Here is a 21,345-nt window from a genome sequence, read left to right on the forward strand (position 1 = left end):
TTGTGTTGCATCCACTTCAGGCCAATACATCCTTCCTGAGGTGTGGTGCCCAGATGGGATCCAATCAGAGCTCTGTACAGCTGTAACATAACTTCAAGCCCTCTTGAGATAAAGGCCAACATTCCACCAGCCTTCTTTAACTATTATTTGTACCTGTCCATTAGCTTCCAGATTGACCCCTAAATGTTTATCCAGTTCCTAACTTGTCACCATTTAGAAAATACTCTGATCTATTTTCCTTAGGTCCAAAGTGGATGGCATCACACTCTCCCACATTAAAATCCATCTGTCAGTTTTTCCCACTCACCTAATATATCAATGTCCCTGTGAAACTTTCTGCTCTGATCTATCTATCTATCTATTTATTTATTTATTGATTGATACAGCATTGAAACAGGCCCTTCGGCCCACCCTATGCTACATAACTTAGTATTATCGGCAAACTTAAATATACGGCTCTCTATTCCTTCATCCAAGCCATTCATAAATAAAATGAAAAGCTGAGGCCCCAGTACAGATCGCTGGGGAACGCCACTAGTCACATCCTGCAAATTACAGTATATACCCATTATCCTTACTTTCTGTCTCATGTCCCCTACCAATTTCCTAACCAAGTCAATAGGTTTCCTCCAATTTCACGCGTTCTCATTTTTGTTAAGTCTCTTATGTGGAACCTTGTTGAATGCGTTCCGGAAGTCCGTATGAATAACAACCAGACACTACCTCCTTAAAAAGTTCATCTAGATACATTAGACATGACTTGCCTTTACAAATTCATGCTCTATCTGGACAGTTCATATTTGTTCAAATGCTCGGTCGCTCCCTATTGTGTTATGGGGGAGCCATTCTTGTTCATAAATATAGCCCTCCTTTTATTCCACTCCAGGAAGGTGTGTGGCTGTCTTTTTTGATTACCTCTCCATGCAAGACTTTCCATTTTTTGCACTTCCCGATTTATTTTGTTGGTTCACAACATCCTCTCCAAACAGTTGGGTTTTTGCTATAGAAGTTTTTGCCTTTTCTTTGTGATGGAACTTCTCTCCATTTTATTTGACAATTATTCTATTCCTCTTCAAAACCACATCCTCCCTATCCATCATGAGCATGTTTCCAAGTTCTTCCTCCAAATGCACCCAAATTCCCCCATTAGTTCTATATGCATCTATATCTCTTCTTCACCTGCTCCACATCTGCTTATGTTCCACCTCTTTCCTGCTCTATGTTCAATTCGGTCTCCTTTCCGATTTACATTTTTGCTTTTATGCACCTAATTCCCCTTTCTTGCCGACAAAATATATTTCCCTTAACAATTGTTATCCTTTATTTTCATTCTCTCAGCAAAAGAAATGAAGGGAATATTACGGAGCAGTAAACTATTCCAGCCTCTTTTGCACTCTAAAAGCAGTCCATCACCCATAAGAGTTCATTTTGCAAGGTTTCTGGTATGGATTCTCAGTCAATGGGAATGCAGATTAGAAAGAAGGTCACAGTGCCTAATTCACAATGTTCTAATCTCTGAGCACAATTTTCTGTTCTACAGTCACATCATGCAAGGCTCCACATTAGGTATCTCACCTCACAAAAAGTGCCAATAATGTTATTTTTATTCTGGTCTAAAGGCAATGTTCAACTTCCGAAGCCATGCACCCTTAGTATAGTACTGCATCATAACACACTGCAAAAAGCACATGTTCTCTTTAAGTAAAGAAAGCACATACCAGCCAGGAGAAAAACCCGGATGACTTATCAGTTTGGCACACTTCTCCTTCATATGGTCCAAATATCCTTCCTCTTGGAATGATGGCATCCAAACAGCGAACATCAATCTCTCCTCCAGGCTCTTTCACAACTGCTACTCCAGCAGGAACTGTGAGGGCTGCCCTGTCTGGTGTACCTACAGGTATAGGCGTATCAGTAACAAATACTGGGCATCCATGAAGAGCACACTCATCCATGAAGTACTCCTGGCAAGTCTCACAAACTAGAATACAAATGACAATAGTTTTCAGTTAGATGCACATTCATAGAAGAAACAAAATTGTAGTTCAACTATCCTTTCTAAATCTCGTATGCTGTAAAAAAAATTCCCTTACTCTAATCTTTCCTTTTTATTATAACAAGCCCACCATGACAACAACTCTTATTTCAGAACTCATAAATCTTTTCGTGACAAACATTCTACCTGGTCTAAACTGAAATTGCAGGGTGAGGTCTTTATGAAAGACTTTACTCAGTAATCAGTTTACTCCTCGTGGCTGAACTTGTTCTCACTTCAAACAACATCTCCTTCAACTCCACTCACTTCCTCCAAATAAAAGGTGTTGCTATGGGTACCCGCATTGGTCCCAGTTATGTGATATGCCTCTCTTTTTGTGGGGTATGTCATACGAACATACGAAGTAGGAGCAGGAGCAGGCTATTTGGCCCCTCGAGCCTGATCCGCCACTTTATAAGATCATGGCTGACCTGTTTGTGGACATAACTCCATTTTCCTGCCTAACCCTTTGACTCCCTTGATTGTAAAGAATCTGTCTACCTCTGCCTTAAAAATATTCAATGACCTTGCCTCCACTGCTCTCTGGGGAAGAGAGTTCCACAGTCTCATGACCCTCAGAGAAAAAAATTGCTCCTCCTTATTTTTGAACTGTGCCCTCTAGTTTTAGTCTCTCCCATCGTTTCAACATCCACCCTGTCAAGTCCCCTCAGGATCGATCACTTCTCATCCTTTGAAACAACAACAAATACAGACCCAACCTGTCCAATCTTTCCTCATTAGATAACCTTTTCATCCCAGGAATCAGTTGAGCAAATCTTCTCTGAACTGCTTCCAAAGCAATTATATACTTTCTTAAGTAAGGAGACCAAAACTGTACACAATACTCTCGATGTGGTCTTACCAATGCCCTGTACAACTGTAGCAAAATATCTCTACTTTTATATTCCATTGCCCTTGCAATAAACAACAACATTGCATTTGCCTTCTTAAATCATTTGCTTTACCTGCACACTAACCTTTTGTGTTTTGTATACTAGGGCACCCAGATCCCACTGCATCTCAGAGTACAGCAATCTCTCTCTATTTAAATAATATGTTGCTTTTCTATTCTTCCGGCCAAAGTGGACAAGTTCACACTTTCCCACATTATACTCCATCTGCCAAATCTTTGCCCACTCACTTAACCTATCTATATCCTTTTGCAGATTCCTTATGTCCTCTTCACAACTTACTCTCCTACCTATCTTTGTGTCATCAGAAAATCTAGCAACCATACATTCTGTCCCTTCATCTAAGTCATTGATATAGATTGTAAATAGTTGAGGCCCCAGCACTGATCCCTGTGGCACTCCACTAATTACAGCTTGCCAACCGGAAAACGACCCATTTATGCCTACACTCTATTTCCTGTTAGCTAACCAATCCTCTATCCATGCTAATATGTTAACTCCTGTATCATGGGCTCTTATTTTGTTTAGTAACCTTTGATGTGGCACCTTGTCAAATGCCTTCTGGAAATTCAAGTACACTTCATCTACAGGTTCCCCTTTATCCACGTTGCTTGTTACTTCCTCAAAGAACTCTAATAAATTAGTTAAACACAATTTCCCTTTCATAAAACCATGTCGACCCTGCCTGATTGCATGGAGATGTTCTAAATGACCTGCTATTACCTCCTTAATAATAGATTCCAGCATTTTCCCTATGACAGGTGTTAAGCTAACTGGCCTGTAGTTTCCTGCTTTCTGCCTTCCTCCGATCTTGAATAGTGGAGTTACACTCGCTATTTTCAAATCTGATGGGACCTTTCCGGAAATTTGGAAAATTAAAACCAATGCATCCACTATCTCAGCTCATTGCATTCATTCATGGGATGTGGGCATCACTAAATAGGCCAGCATTTATTGCCCATCCCTAACTGCCCTTGAGAAGGTGGTGATGAGCTGCCTTCGTGTACCGCTGCAGTCCATGTGGGCTAGGTACACTAACAATGCTATTAGGAAGGGAGTGCCAGGATGTTGACCCAGCTACAGTGAAAGAACGGCGATATAGTTCCAAGTCAGGATGGTGTGTGGCTTGGAGGGGAACTTGCAGGCGGTGGTGTTCCCATGCATTTGCTGCCCTTGTCCTCCTAGTTGGTAGAGGTCGTGGATTTGGAAGGTGCTGTCTAAGGAGTCTTGGTGCATTGCTACAGTGCATCTTGTAGATGGTACACACTGCTGCCATTGTGCGTCAGTGGTGAAGGGAGTGAATGTTTGTGGATGGAGTGCCAATCAAACAGGCTGCTTTGTCCTGGATGGTGTTGAGCTTCTTGAGTGTTGTTGGAGCTGCACCCATCCAGGCAAGTGGAGAGTATTCCATCACACTCCTGATTTGAGCCTTGTAGATGGTGGACAGGTTTTGGGGAGTTAGGAGGTAAGTTACTCACGGCGAAATTCCTAGCCTCTGACCTGCTCTTATAGCCATGGTATTTACGTGGCTACTCCAGTTCAGTTTCTGGTCAATGGTAAGCCCCAGGATATTGATAGTGGGGGATTCAGCGATGGTAATGCCATTGAATGCCATGGGGAGATGGTCAGATCCTCTCTTGTTGGAGATGGTCATTGCCTGGCACTTGTGTGGCACGAATGTTACTTGCCACTTATCAGCCCAAGCCTGGATATTGTCCAGGTCCTGCTGCATTTCTAAATGGACTGGTTCAGTAACTGAGGAGTCGCGAATGGTGCTGAACATTGTGCAATCATCAGCCAACATTCCCACTCTGACCTTATGATTGAAGAAAGGTCATTGATGAAGCAGCTGAAGATGGTTGGACCTAGGACACTACCCTGAGGAACTCCTGCAGTGATGTCCTGAAGCTCAGATGATTGACCTCCAACAACCACAACTGTCTTCCTTTGCACTAGGTATGACTCCAACCAGGGGAGAGTTTTCCACCTGATTCCCATTGACTACAGTTTTGCTTGGGCTCCTTGATGCCATACTCGGTCAAATGCTGCCTTGATGTCAAGGGCAGTCACTCTCACCTCACCTCTTGAGTTCAGCTCTTTTGTCCATGTTTGGACCAAGGCTGTAATGATGTCAGGAGCTGAGTGGCCCTGGCGGAACCCAAACTGAGCGTCACTGAACAGGTTATTACTAAGCAAGTGCCGCTTGATAGCACTGTCGATGACACCTTCCATCACTTTACTAATGATTCAGAGTAAACTGATGGGGCGGTAATTGGCCGGGTTGGACTTTTCCTGCTTTTTGTGTACAGGACATACCTGGGCAATTTTCCACATTGCAGGGTTGATGCCAGTTCCAGCTGTACTGGAACAACTTGGCTAGGGGCGCGGCAAGATCTGGAGCACAGGTCTTCAGTACAAGTGTCAGAATGTTGTCAGGGCCTAGAGCCTTTGCAGTATCCAGTGCCTTCAGTCGCTTCTTGATATCACGCAGAGTGAATCGAATTGGCTGAAGTCTGGCAGCTGTGATGCTGGGGACTTCAGAAGGAGGCCGAGATGGATCATCAACTCAGCACTTCTGGCTGAAGATGGATGCAAATGTCTTTTGCACTGATGTGCTGGGCTCCCCCATCATTGAGGAGGGGATATTTGTGGAGCCACCTCATCCAGTTAGTTGTTTAATTGTCCACCATCATTCACGGCTGGATGTGGTAGGACTGCAGAACCTGGGACCTGTCAGCTTTTAGATCTAATAATTTTCTCAGTGTCCTTGTTTAAGTTCCTCCCTCCTTTCAACTTTTGATGCACAATTATTTCTGGGATGTTATTTGTATCTTCTACATTCCTTGTTCCATTCCTACTGCCCCCATTCTTTTTCCGGTACATTGATGACTGTATTGGTGCCATTTCCTGCTCCCGCCTCAAACTGGAAAACATAATTAACTTTGCTTCAAATTTCCACCCTTCTCTCGCCTTCACATAGTCCATCTCCGATACTTCCCTACTTCGACTTCTTTGTCTCCATCGCTGTGGATAGGCTATCCACTAATATTCATTATAAGCCCACCGACTCCCACAGCTACCTCAACTACACTTCCCCACGCCTTGCCCCTTGTAAGAACTCCATTCCATTCTCCGAGTATTTCTGTCTCCGATGCATCCTTTCCGATGATGCTATCTTCCACAACAGCGCTACTGATATGTTTTCCTTTTTCCTCAACTGAGGATTCCCTCCCACATTGGTCGAGAGGGCCCTCAACTGTGTCCGATCCATTTCCCGCACTTCTGCCCTTGCTCCTTCCCCTCCCTCCCAGAACCATGACAGAGTTCCCCTTGCCCTCACTTTCCACCCCAACAGTCTTCACATCCAAAGGATCATCCTCCGCCATTTCCACCACTGCAGCATGACGCCACCACCAAACACAGCTTCCCTTCCCCTCCCCTGTCAGCATTCCCTCTGTGACACCCTGGTCCACTCCTCCATCACCGCAACACCTCGTCCCCTTCCCATGCAATCACAGGAAGTGTAATACCTGCCCTTTTACCTCCTCTCTCCTCACCATCCAAGGCCCCAACCACTCCTTCCAGGTGAAACACCGATTCACTTGTACTTCTTTCAATTTATCATACTGTATTCGCTGCTCACAATACAGTTGCCTCTACAATGGGGAGACCAAACATAAATTGGGTGACCGCTTTGCAGAACACCTCCGCTCAGTCTGCAAGCATGACCCGAGCTTCCGGTTGCTTGCCATTGTAATTCACTACCCTGCTTCCATGCCAATATCTCTGTCCCTGGCCTGCTGCAGTGTTCCAGTGAACCTCAACGCAAGCTCGAGGAACAGCACCTCATCATCCAATTAGGCATTCTACAGCCTTCTGGACTCAACATTGAGTTCAACAATTTCAGAGCATGACTGCCTTTTTTTAATTTTATTTTATTTTTTAAACATGGGCCTGTATTAAACTTGTTTTTCAGGTTTTTACTTTTGGACAGAACTGTTCTTTATTCTCATGGGTAATTAGGGATGGGCAAAAAATGCTGGCTTCGCCAGCGACACCCACATCCCGTGAACAAATAAGAAATTTGGTTTCTGCCATTAACACTCTCTCTGGACTAATGCTTTGTCTTTTACTACAACTATCAGCATTCCCTTTGCCTTTGTTCCATGACATCTTTATCAATTAATCTCTCCTGCCCTCTGCCCTATCACACACCTCTTATATTGTTCATCTTCACCCCCCCCCCTCCCCTTTTCATTTGTTCAAAGCCTATTACATTTCGAACCTTTGCCAGTTCTAATGAATGGTCATAGACATGAAACGTTAACTCTGTTTCTCTCTCCACAGATGCTGTCAGACTTGCTAAGCATTTCCAACACTTTCTGTTTTTATATCAGCTTATTCATATTGTACTGGCAAGTTTTGTTTAAATGGGATTATACGATTGAACAACTGGACTTATTTCTATAATTGCCACTTACACCAGTAGTCATATTGTTCAGGGGATTCATTCATCATCATTTCTTCACCTTTTACCTTCCCCAATTCTAGTTCCATTTCTGTGGGATATACCTGTGTATGGTCTGCCACAATGCTATAGAAGGGCAAAGAAAAGAAAGAGGAGTTTAAACAAAATTTACCAACAGTGAATTCAACCTGACATCAAAACCAAAGATATATGGACATAGCTATTGGTTTGTGCAGTGTAAGATTGCAGCTGATGTGACAAAGAACAATGATTTAGAGCAGCAACCATTTGCTACAAAGTGAGTTTCCCTAGAGTTTCTAACTCTGCTCGGAAGCATTCCTGGAGATTTCACCATATGACCTGCCAGCAATCACCCCACCTTGACCACATGTTCCCATCTTCAATATTTTTAGAATTAATAAAAGCAAAGCGTTGAAAGAAAACAAAAAAAAATCTTTTAATGTTGCTATGATTCTTTTTTCCTGGGTTACTCACTCCAGTGTCTACGAAATTAATATTTAATTCCTGGATGATTGGTAACCCTATGGGAATTTCCGCATCTCACCTAGGTGTTCCTGAGGACAGTGAGGAGGGACCAGGTGCCTCCCTATGGTGGAAGAGGGAAAATAGCCTATTAAATCACTCCAAGTTAATTTGCATTGACTTCCACTTCCTGTTATAGACAATCGAGATAAATCATCAGCTCCTCCTCTCATGCAGAAAACATTCATGGCATGGCACCCACCCAAGCCCAAAGAACCTAAAAATATGCTGGAGACTAAATTGGATAGCCCCCAAAAAACGACGCTCGACTATCCTGTGACTGTTCACTGCAACTTTGTGCTGCCTGCTGATTTGAATGATTTTACCGTCCAGCCGGCACTAATCATGCTGTTCATTGACCGGATGCATCAACAGGGAGCCAAAATCGTGAAAGGCTAGCACTACTTAAAGCTACCCTGCACTGGTTAAAGCTAGCTCTTAAAGAAGGTGCATTTGGTCTGCAGCAGTTGCAGGCAGTCGTGCAGGAAGTGAATCTGACCTGGGAAACACTGAAGAATGGCACAGTATGGAAAAGAGCAGGCTCCAAAATTTTCAAATACTGTACTGGAGACCTGGGTGGAGGAGGTGGAAAGAGGAAGAGATGTCATGTACCCACAGGAGGTCAACAGGTGCGACAGACACACACTCAGAAGGCAGTGGGAGCAGGTAGCTGCGGAGATCAATGCCTGAAGTCCAGCCCCGAGGACCTGGATGCAGTGCTGCAAGAAGTTCAAAAAGCTCACACAAGTGTTCAAAGTCAGTAAATGCATCTTCACATGTCATATTTACCAACTGCACTACTAGCCTCAGGGACTGCTCAATTCACCACATCCCCATTATTCACCTACCAACAATCTCTATCAATCAGGGCTCACACCCAAAATTCATGTTTTACCTCACCATCACTAAGCACTGCTGCAAGCCTCACATCCACATTTCACAGCTTGCACACACTACTTGCTATTCAACCACGACTGCCACATCACCCAAACACATTGCACTGATATTGTTTCCTCTTCCTTGCAGGACAAGGTGGCACACAACCAGAAACAACAGGAGCTAACTGGAGGGTACAGGTGTGCCTGCATGCCCTAGTCCCCATGGGGGAGACGGTGCTGCACATTACTGCTGAAGCTGCAACCAGCAGCAGAGAAGAAACGATTGAAAATGATAGTATCCTCAAATCTAATCCTCCTTCTCACATCCCACCTCCCGCTCATCCTACACTCTCTTATGATTTGCAAGCTGCAGATGGTGTAAGCATGCACCTCTTGCTTCACCCCAACTCCCTGCACCACAACTTTATTTTTGTACATTTCTCCTTTCAGGTACCCAGGAAGTGCAACTTGGCCAGGTTGAGAAGGAACAGTACAAACATAGTGATGATGAAGACACACCATCAGTTGATTTCACACTCTCAGCCATCAGCTCAGATACTGACACTGTGCATAATTTAGAGCACAACATAGAGGCCGTATCTGCACATGGTGAGAAACCGGGCGTAAGCGGCCTCTAGCCAGGGCAGAAGGCAAGGGTACCACAGGTGCCAGCTCACTGGAGGGCAAGGTTGCACACGAGTTCTGCTGCAGAGGACACAGATGAGGACTTTGATGGTGCAGCCGACAGAAGGCGGCTCATCGCTATGCACAAAGAAATGCTTGGTGCATTGCAAAGCCTGCATTCAATGACAAGGAGTATAAAGGGGTCTAGCACCAACTCGGCATCGGGATTTGTGAAGAGTTTGGAGCCCATCGTTTCCACCATGGTGTGGTGGCCAGTTCCGTTTGCGTACTTACGTAAATATTGCCAGCTCCAGCCTAGAATGAGCCAGACGCATAAAGTTCATTGCCACAGTCACCTTCACAGCCAATGGCAATGCAGTCTTTGCTCGGCTCTAAGGCTGCAGCTGTGGCTGCAGCAGGTGGCGGTTTTCAGTGGGGACACCCCTACTGAAGTACAGACGTCTCACACATTGTTCTTCGCTGAAGTGCAGGTAAGAAAATTGCTCCCTGAATACCCTTGATGACTATGGCCTCCTGCTACAAGCTCTTCTCCCCTTCCTCCTCCCTCTTCCAGCAGCTTGTCCTGCATTTTTAGCCTCTGTTCACTCTCCCAGTCATGCTGTATTTCAAGGGGAATGTCTACTAGTGCACCCATGTGTGGGACCAATATTTTTTTATTCATTCACGGGATGTGGGCATTGCTGGCAAGGCAGGCATTTATTGTTATCCCTAATTGCTCTTGAGAAGGAGGTGAGCTGCCTTCTTAAACCACTGCAGTCCATGTGGTGAAGGGGTTCCCACAGTGTCATCAGGTAAGGACTTTTCTTTTATTCGTTCTTGGTACGTGAATGTCGCTGGAAAGCCCAGCATTTATTGCTCATCCCAAATTACCCTTGAGAAGGTGGTGAGCCGCCTTCTTGAACCACTGCAGTCTATGTGGTGTAGGTACAGCCACAGTGCTGATAGGGAGTCCAGAATTGGACCCAGTGGCAATGAAGGAATGGCGATATGTTTACAAGTCAGATGGTGTGTAACTTGGAGGGGAACTTGCAGGTGGGGATGCTCCCACACACCTGGTGCCCTTGTCCTTCTAGATTTAGAAGGTGCGGCTGAAGAAGTCTTGGAGATAGTATACACTGCAGTCACGGTGCGCCAGTGGTGGAGGAAAGTAAGGTTTAAAGTGATGGATGGGGTGCCAATAAAGTGGGTTGCTTTGTCCTGGATGGTGTCGAGCTTTTTGAGTGTTGTTCAAGCTCCACTCATTTCATGGCCGGCATTTCATCACACTTCTCATTTGTGTCTAGTAGATGGAGGAAATGCTATGAGAAGTGAGGAGGTGGGTCATTCTCCACAGAATACCCAGTCTCTACCAGTTCTTGTAGTCACAGTATTTATGTGGTTGGTACAGTTAAGTTGCTGGACAATGCTAAATCCCAGGTTGTTGATAGTGGGGGATTCGATGATGGTAATGCCATTGTTCATCAAGGGGAGGTGATTAGACTCCCTCTCTGTTGGAGATGGTCATTGCCTGGCATTTCTGTGGCACAAATGTTACTTGCCACTTGTAAGCCCTAGCCTAAATGTTGTTCAGATCTTGTTGCATGTAAGCATGGAATGTTTCATTAGCTGAAGAATTGCAGATAATAGAACTGAACACTGTGCAGTCATCAGGAAAAATCCCCACTTCTGAACTTATGATGGAAGGAAGGTCATTGATGAAGTAGCTGAAGATGATTGGGCCTAGGACACTGCCCTGAGGAACTCCTGCAATGACGTCCTGGGGCTGAGGTGATAGGGCTCCAAAAACCACAACCATCTTCCTGTATGCTAGGCATGACTCCAGTCACTGGAGAATTTTCCACTGACTGCATGTGCATTAACGCCCACACAATATGGCATCAGCACGTCTCCCCAAAAATGTGCGCAGGTGCAGTGAATGCCATTTTGGAGTTCTAAGGGCACTTGTAATACCCCAAAAAAAGGCGCAAATGAGCCCAATTCTCATCCATTGTATCTGAAATTGGGCTGCTTTTTTATTTTTAAGAATGTTGATTCAGCTGTTTTTTTAATTTGTCACTGTTTGGAGCCAAGTCACAGAATAAAGGAAGCACAATAGTTCATCTGTATAAGGAGGACTGCAGTTAAAGCAAACCCTGGACCCTGACCTCCTAACAGAACCACACAGTACTAGAGAAATTTTCTCATCAGCAGCCAAGTCACTTTGGACCACCAACAACAAACCAGTCCAGACCTGCATTTCCACATTCCAGCAGCCACCATGTTCACCAGCTGGCAGATAGTCATAGATGATCAGCTCCCTGAATACAACAGCCTGGCATCCTGAGCTGCCAGGTATAGCCAGACCTTCAACAGCCAAACAGCCATGGGCCATCAGTAGCCTGGCTCCCAGAACCACCAGATGCTTTGCAACAGCTAAGCCCAAACTCTTAGTAACTGAGTTGACCAGCAACCTGATGGACTCAGACTTTTGAACCAGCATAATGAACAGAGGACAGACCTGAACTTAGCCAATAGACAGCCACCTGCTCCTTTACCACAACTCAGTTATTAGATCAGGACTTTTGCTATCAACCAGAGCATATCTTTTTCAGCCTTTTAGCTGACCCAATTCTTCTGGTCTTCCACTCCCCACTCTGGCTCCAGATTCTCTGTCCCCAATATAGATCACATCATTCTGTCCATTGGATGTGTTAGCTGCGGCTCAACATTAGCTCTCCCACCTCTGTGCCAGAAGGTCATTGGTTTAAGTCCCACTCCAGAAACTTGAGCATATAACGTAGGCTAGCACTCCTATGTAGTACGGAGGGACTACTGCACTATTGGAGGTGTCATCTCCGATGAAATGTTAAACCAGGTGAATGCAAAAGATCCCATGGCACTATACGAAGAAGAGCAAGGAAGTTCTCCCTGTATCCTGGCCAAAATGTATCCCTCAACAATGACACTAGAACAGATGACCTCATCATGTATTTAATTGCTGTTTGTGGAAAATTGCTGTGCACAAATTAGCAGCCATGTTTTCCACATTACAACATTGACTACGTTTTAAAAATGCTTTGGGATATCCTGAGGTCGTGAAAGGTTTTTTTTCATACATCTCCTGTTTAAATACCTCCAGTCTGATTTCTGCCCAAATCATGGCATAGAAATTGCCCAGTTAAAGTCACACATTGCATACCTTGTGACGATTACTGTGGTGCTCAATACTTCCTTGATCCTTCCAATGTGCTCCACCATTGTGTCACCTCATTTGGTCAGCTCCACGGGACTGCATTCCCATGTCAGCTTTTTGACATAGTCAGAGTATCTCCAGTAATGACTACTCCCCTTCCCCTTGACTGTCACCCAATGATCTATCCTTAGCTCCCTCCTTTTCCTCATCTACAATTGTGCCTTGGTGAAATCATCTGCAGGGGTAGAGTAAGCTTCCATATGTATGCTGATGACACTCAACCCTACCTCTCTATCATTTCTCTTGGTCCCACAACCACTTTGATGCTGTCATACTCCATGTTCGGATGGGCCACAGCTTCCCTCAGTTGAATATTGACAAAACCAAAGTCACAATCCTTGGGGTTTGCCACACACTTCTCCCTCGACATGAGTCTATCCCCTGGTTTCTCACTGGGTTTTGCTTGAAATCTCATTTACTCTCCATCACAAAGGACTGCTTATTTCCACCTCCGCAATACCATGCAGCTGCTTCCTTACCTTAGCCCCACTGCTGCAAAAATAATCCATACTTCTCTCACCAACAGTTTCAATGATTTCAATGTTCAATGGTGGCCTTCCTTTGTCTAAGGTTTATTAACTGTAACTTGTTCAATAGACAGGTGCTTACATGAAGTCCTGCACGTTCATCACTCTTATCCACCCAGATATACATTTGCTCCCTTAAAATCCTCATCCTTATCTTCAAATCAGTCGATGGGCTTACTCAACTCCCGCTCCACAATTAGCTTTAGATATTCTCTCTCTCTTATACACTCAGTCTTCTGGCATTGGACTCCTCTGCACTCTGCCCTTCACCTGTCCCAACATTGATGGTCGAGCTTTCTGCCAACAAGGCCTTGCTCTGTCTTCAAAGATGCTTCTGCCTCTCCAACTCTTTCCTCCTTTAAAAATCTTCAGAAAATTGATCTTTTCTCCCAAGCCTTCAGTTGCTCCTCCTATACTCTCCCTCCACTCAAGCTTTCTGTTCCTCTTGCTAAAGTGCTTTGAGATGTTTTGTGCATTAATGATGATACATAAATGCAAATTGTTGCTGCTGTTTTTGTGTACTGTACATAGATACGACTCTACATGGGAAATAATGAGACCGCTGATACATTTGGGTGAGCGTTTGGCATGGGAAGACTGTAAACGTGGAACAGATTGGCAGGCAACACTTCATGGCATGCAATCTTGGATCATCTACCTGATGCACAGTATACCATGTTCTCCTGCATCTGTTCTCAGATCCTGCAGGTAGCATGCCCAATTCGTCACCACCTGCTATGAAGTAGGTGCAGTGCCATCCTCTGGGGAGGATACAAGCGAGTACAAGGCAACCATCTTCAAACATAATTCCTACAACAGCACCTCAAATTCACCAGCCATGGAACAGGAAGTCACATGTTGCACTACACCCTCACAGCCTCTGTTCCTGTTTTCATATTCAGTTTACTTTCACTTCATTTTTCCTGACATTTCTTTCTCTGGTCTCCCATTCAGTCTTTGTAAAGCCTACCATGCCAAAGGGTCACAATGTAACCTGAGCTTTTTTTAAAACATTAAAATATATACCCACCAACATGGTCACTTACCTTCAAAGAGCCACATCTCTTTAAATTGCAGCTGAAGCATGATTTATAGTTCCTCCATCATGCTAGCTCCCTGCACAAAGCCAAAGCTTTACAAACAGCTAAGAATAACTATGCTACTGAGCAGACATTGCCAAATTGTGGGTACTCAGTTCACTGCACTGTTGGCCAGGTTTGTACAAGCAAGTAGGCATTCAAGCCTAAATGAACCATAATATTTGCCACCTAGACCATAATAACAAAACAAGATCAGTGAAAGTACTTTCCCTATGTCTTCTTTCCGTGCTCCTCCATAACAGTTAGCAAGTGGTTAGTGATGGTCAGACAATTGTTCCATCCTGGCAGAGTTCTGGATAAACAACTTCTGCATCACTCCACTGAGTACATTTCTAACAACTGCAGAATTTGACACTCAGTACACCCACAGCATCCTTCAGCATATGATGCACATATTACAATGATCCATACACATTTTCGCTTTAATGCAGCATTCTTCATTTGAAAGAAAGCTCCATGAAATGTAATTCCTGAAGCGACGAACAGAGCCAGTTTCCATGCCAGGCCTACCTAATACCAGGCTGCCTTACTCTGTCCACTAATTGTATCCCTTGCTCACATGTGCTGTGTTTCACCCAGCAATCATTCCTCAAATCCATTATAATTCTTTCAGGTATAATTTCTGGATTGGTGCTTCCTTTAGGAGGAGTGCCTTGATGACACTTCTGTCTGAGAGTGCCTGACTTCTTTCCATGAGAGGGCAGTCAGTGTCTGAATGTGCAACCTCTTCTTTCGTAATGCTGACTTTCTGTGAAATGAACAGGCACCACATTGTTAATACTATGTTAAGTTATGTAGCGTGCCACGTTCCTGCCAAAATAGGGTGTCTCTTGCATGGCTGCTCGATCACGATACATCCTTAGATTATGCAAACACATATACAATACTAATACAGCCATCTATGGAAAATGCCCTAAGAATTTCCTTAAATGTGTCCTCAAAATGGAGTTTCAGCAATCTGATCTGTACTGTAAATTGATAATCAGCAAGCCAGTTAATGTTGAATTACTGTGATATAATTGAATTGCCTTTGTACCTCTATTAATTTTGTCAGTTAACCTTCTATACTTAACAATTTGCACACACATTCTCTGTTTAAATGATTCTAATTATGATCCTGAGGTTACTAACAATTGTGAATTCAAGAATTTAATATCTGAGTACTTCTTTGATGGTTTAGCAAGAAAGACCAATTCATTCACTCAGCAGCTTGTGCACATCCTAAGAGAAGGTTGCTGGTATAAATGCTAAACTAATCCAAAATGCAGATAGTCTCTGCTGTGATAAATATTAAAATATCTTTTCCATATATATACCAGCTAAACTAGTAACACATTAAAGTCCAGTTTCTTGCCAGTTCTTGGGCTGTGATGACAGCTATTTATACATACACTGTGTATATCTATGTTAGATACATCTTTCAGCCATATCTATATATGGACTGGTCTATTTTAAATTCTTATTAACATTGTTTTTCTTGGAATTAAGTTTCTGTTAAATATTGTAACTGTGGTATTTATGCACAGATCAATGTCAGGTTCTGCTCTGTTAAAAATTCAAAATTATTGTCGTACCATAGCAGTTGTCTTCAGATCAGACGCTTAGTTCCTGAGTTCATCACAAGTGCAGAAGATACAGGACACGGTATTGACCCTCTTTGCTGTCCTCTATGCCTATTGTATGCTTCATTTGTTTGTTAGTTGCATACCCTTTAGCCCTATCAAGGATGATTTTTCCTTCCTCACTCCATCTGCAAGAATCTGATGGGCATCATCACTGAATCACACCTTCCTTTAATACTTTCTGTGCTCCTTTTGAGAAAAATGTCCTTATTCACAACTCGATTACTGGAAAATGCATGTACTAAAGTGGTTAAGATCCTTGATAATTCATTAACAAATGACTCAGAAACATGACTGCACAAGCATTATGACCAGCTTATCTGTGGTGTGCGCAGTGTACAACACACCTTGAAAAGGCACTGTGCTAAAAAAATGTGTTCACAACAGTACAATTAAAAACAGTACAAGAAACTTAATTCTGATTTAAGAAAAATTGAGGTGAATAGGATCACATAAATCTTCTTGTGTTACAAAGCACATATCACATCAAGTGGCATGTTGCCTGCAACTCTATTCAGCTTGCTCCACTCCATCATCAAACTCTTACAAATTGCAATAATGCATGCATTACTAATTCTATGCTGTGCACTCTGCTTAAAGTTGCATCTGAATAAATTTGTTCACTAGTCTGCAGCAGCTTCCTTTACTCAAACTTTGTAAAGTGGAAACATCAAACTCAGATTGGATATTTATTTCGTTGCTTACCACTGCCCATACTTTGCTTCCTCTTCAGGCAAAACTTTCTCAATCTTCACCTTCACACCTGCTTGTCTGTGATCCAATTGGTCTTTGATTAGTTTTGAAGACCAGTTTTCATTCATTTTATCTGCAAAAAAAGAAATATGGCTTATAAAAGCAAAATTTGTACGTATGCGCTTGTCAAACTGAAAGATAGTTATCTTAGGAAGCGGTAGATTATCCCTCTTTGCATCCACTAACAGTATCAAGTGCTCTTGGGACTGGTACAAATGGTTCAAAGCATTCAATCAAGATTCAGCTACTGCCTTTTGCCTAGTCTGAATCCAAAAAGAGGTGAGGTGCAGAAGTTTTGGGAACACAAGAAGAAAAAAATTGAAGGCCAGAGAAAGACACCACTTAAATATGGTAATGTAAGCACAGATCACACATTAAAAAAGATGCCCCATTCATGGCAGAACAATTTTTAGAGTTAGTTTGAGTGCCCTGAGTTGAATTGTTAATAAAACGACTATGTACACATCACCTGTGAACACAGCAGTTTCCACATGCACACTGACAACACCCAGTTCTACCTCACCACCACCTCTCTTGATCCCTCTACTGTCTCTACATTATCATATTGCTTATTCAATATCCAGCACTGGATGAGCAGAAATTTCCACCAATTAAATATTGGGAAGACTGAAACCATTGTCTTCAGTCCCTGCCACAAACTCCATCCCTCTCCTTGGCAAATGTCTGAGGCTGAGCCAGATCGTTCGCAACCCTGGTGTCATATTTGACCTGGGATGAGCTTTCAACCACATACCTACATCATTCACTAAGACCGTCCATCTCCACCTCTGTAATATCGCCCGACTCCTCCCCTGCCTCAGCTCATCCGCTGCTGAAACCTACATCTGTGCCTTTGTTACCTCTAGACTTTATTATTCCAACGCACTCCAGGCTAGTCTCCTACCTTAATCTGAGGTCATCCAAAACTCTGCTACCCATGCCCTAACTTGCAAATTACCACAGGGAGTAGTTGTGGTGAATCATATAGATGCATTTATGAGGAAGTTAGATAAGCATACAAGGGAGAAGGGAATTCAGGGTTATGCTGATAGAGTTAGTTGAGGAAGGACTGGAAGAGGCTTGAGTGGAGCATAAATGGCGGCATGATCTGGTTGGGCTGAAGGGCCTGTTTCTGTGCTGTATATTCTATGTAAATCCCATTCACCCATCACTTCTGTGTTCGCTGACCTACACCGGCTCCTAGTTAAACAACTCATTGATTTTAAAATTCTCATCCATGTTTTCAAATGTCTCCATGGCCTCATTTCCCCTATCTCTGTAATCTCCTCCAGCTCCACAACCCTCCAAGATACCTGCACTCATCTAATTCTGGCCTCTTGAGCTTCCCTGATTTTAATCACTCCATTGGTGCCTGCTCCTTCAGCTGCCTGGGCCCTAAGCTCTGGAATTCCCTCTGAAAACCAATTTACCTTTCTACTTCACTTTCCTCTTTTAAGCCACTCCCTAAAACCTATCTCTTTAACCAAGACTTTTGTCATCTGCCCTAATATCCTTTATGTGGCTCGGTAACATATTTTGTTTTATAATGTCCCTGTGAAGTGTCTTGGAACATTTTATTACTTTAAAGGTGCTATGTAAATACAAGTTGGTGTTGTTGCTTGCTATTTGTGTCGAAAGAACAAAAAGGAATGAATTGCCTTTATATAGCTCCTTTCATGGCCTCAGGAGGTCCCAAAACACATCAAAGCCAACAAAGCACTTTTCAAGCATAGTTACTGTTGTAGGAAACATGCAGCTAATTTGCACACAGCAAGGTCCCAGAGCAGTGTGATAATGGTTAGATAATCTTGTGTAGTGATGTTGATTGAGGTATAAGTATTGGCCAGGGCACAGGGGAGATAATTTCCCTGCTCTTCCTCAAAATAGTGCCATGGGATCTTTTATGTCCATCAGGGAGAGCAGATGGGGCCTCAGATTAACATCTCACCCAAAAGACAGCACCTCCTACAGGACAGCACACCCTTGGTGCTGCACTGGAGTGTCAGCCTAGACTTTTGTGCTTAAGTCCCTGGAAAGAGATTTGAACTGTCAACCTTCAAGTGAGAGGCAAGAGTACTACCCACAGAGCAACAGCTGGCTCATAGGTGAACAGACAGGCTTCCTTTTGCAGCCTCTCTCTCCTCCATTCTTCTGCCCTCTCCTGGAGACTGTATTACATAATGGCCCAGATCTTGCATTAGAAAAAGGCCGTCAGCGCTCACTATTGTCAAACTGTAAATCGGACAGAAACTTCTGGCGACCACACACACAGACAGTGAAAAGTGGAAATCAGGAAGTTGCTGTTCCAGTTGCACTCAGCACTTGACCTCATTACAGCCTTGGTTCAAACATGGACAAAAGAGCTGAACTCCAGAGGTGAGGCGAGAGTAACTGCCCTTGACATTAAGGCAGCATTTGACCAAGTATGGCATCAAGGAGCCCCAGCAAAACTGGAGTCAATGGGAATCAGGGGGAAAACTCTCTGCTGGTTGGAGTCATACCTAGCGCAAAGGAAGATGGCTGTGGTTGTTGGAGGTCAATCATCTGAGCTCCAGGACATCATTGCAGGTGTTCCCCAGGTTAGTGTCCTAGGCCCAACCATCTTCAGCTGCTTCATCAATGACCTTCCTTCAATCATAAAGTAAGAAGTGGGGATGTTCACTGATGATTGCACAATGTTCAGCACCATTCGCGACTCCTCAAATACGGAAGCAGTCCGTGCAGATAAGTGGCAATTAACAGTCGCGCCACACAAGTGCCAGGCGATGACCATCTCCAACAAGAGAGAATCTAACCATCTCCCCTTGACATTCAATGGTATTACCATCGCTGAATCCCCCACTATTAACATCCTAGGGGCTACCATTGACCAGAAACTGAACTGGAGTAGCCACATAAATACCGTGGCTACAAGAGCAGGTCAGAGGCTAGGAATCTTGAGGCGAGTAACTCACCTCCTGGCTCTCCAAAGCCTGTCCACCATCTACAAGGCACAAGTCAGGAGTGTGATGGAGTACTCTCCACTTGCCTGGATGGGTGCAGCTCCAACAACACTCAAGAAGCTCAACACCATCCAGGACAAAGCAGCCCGCTTGATTGGCACCCCATCCACAAACATTCACTCCCTCTACCACTGACGCACAGTGGCAGCAGAGTGTACCATCTACAAGATGCACTGCAGCAACGCATCAAGGCTCCTTAGACAGCACCTTTAAACCCGCGACCTCTACCACCTCAAAGGACAAGAGCAGCAGATGCATGGGAACATCACCACCTGCAAGTTCCCCTCCAAGACACACACCATCCTGACTTGGAACTTTATCGCCGTTCCTTCACTGTCACTGGGTCAAAATCCTGGAACTCCCTTCCTAATAGCACTGTGGGTATACCTACCTCACATGGACTGCAGTGGTTCAAGAAGGAAGCTCACCTCCACCTTCTCAAGGGCAATTAGGGATGGGCAATAAATGCTGGCGTAGCCAGTGACGCCCACTTCCCATGAATGAATAAAAAAAACCTGCCCATTTACCTCCTCTCTCCTCACTATCCCAGGCCCCAAACACTCCTTTCAGGTGAAGCAGCAATTTACTTGTACTTCTTTCAATGTAGTATACTGTACTCACTGCTCACAATGTGGTCTCCTCTACATTGGGGAGACCAAACGCAGACTGGGTGACCGCTTTGTGGAACACCTGCGCTCAGTCCGAAAGCAGGACCCTGAGCTTCCGGTTGCTTGCCATTTCAACACTTCCCCCTGCTCTCATGCTCACATCTCTGCCCTGGGATTGCTGCAGTGTTCCAGTGAACATCAACGCAAGCTCGAGGAACAGCATCTCATTTACCAATTAGGCATACTACAGCCTGCCGGACTGAACATTGAGTTCAATAATTTCAGAGCATGACGGGCCCTCCATTTTAGTTTTATTTTTAATTTTTTTTTTCCTATTTTAAAATTTTTTTTGTGTTATTTTTAATTTTATTTCATTTTAATTTGTTCAGTTTGCTTACCCACTGTTTTTTTTCATGTTTGTACTTGGGGCTGTTCAATTTTCAGTCTGTTAACTCCCTATCTGTACTAATGCTTTGTCTTTCAACACACCATTAACATATTGTTTGCCTTTGCTCCATGACCTTCTGGTCAGCTATTCTGTGACCTTGTCCTATCTACACCTTCTCCTTTGTTATCTCTTGCCCCACCCCTGCTTTACTTGCTTACAACCTTTTATATTTCTAATATTTGCCAGTTCTGAAGAAGGGTCACTGACCTGAAACGTTAACTCTGCTTCTCTCTCCACAAATGCTGCCAGATCTGCTGAGTATTTCCAGCATTTCTTGTTTTTATTTCAGATTTCCAGCATCCGCAGTATTTTGCTTTTATTTTAGTGATCGACATCTTGTCTGTGTAAAAGACAGCACTACACCACAACCCCCCCTCTCCCCCCCGCAACCTGTGACTAATGGAGTGCCACAAGGATCAGTGCTGGGGCCTCAGCTATTTACAGTCTACATTCATGGCTTAGATGAAGACACCAAGAGTGATGTATCTAAGTTTGCCGATGATACAAAGCTAGGTGGAAATGTAAGCTGTGAGAAGGACACAAAGAGGCTGCAAAGAGATACAGACAGGCTAA

At 43.9% G+C, this 21,345-nt stretch overlaps 1 protein-coding gene across 4 annotated transcripts in view; it reads right to left on the reverse strand.

The window, feature by feature from the left end:
* prdm11 (PR domain containing 11) overlaps window positions 1–21,345 on the reverse strand; it is a 186,648-nt gene that overhangs the window by 100,446 nt on the left and 64,857 nt on the right. For all 4 annotated transcript variants that reach the window (XM_068045940.1, XM_068045937.1, XM_068045938.1 and 1 more), the window contains exons 2-4: window positions 16,667–16,787; window positions 7,428–7,540; window positions 1,719–1,981 (exon numbers count right to left, since the gene is read on the reverse strand). In XM_068045940.1, coding sequence (XP_067902041.1) covers window positions 1,719–1,981; window positions 7,428–7,540; window positions 16,667–16,782 — 492 coding nt within the window. In that variant the 5' untranslated portion in view covers window positions 16,783–16,787. The remainder of the gene's footprint in view (window positions 1–1,718; window positions 1,982–7,427; window positions 7,541–16,666; window positions 16,788–21,345) is intronic.

This window comes from Heterodontus francisci, chromosome 14, assembly GCF_036365525.1.
Source record: "Heterodontus francisci isolate sHetFra1 chromosome 14, sHetFra1.hap1, whole genome shotgun sequence".
Lineage (NCBI taxonomy): Eukaryota > Metazoa > Chordata > Chondrichthyes > Heterodontiformes > Heterodontidae > Heterodontus > Heterodontus francisci.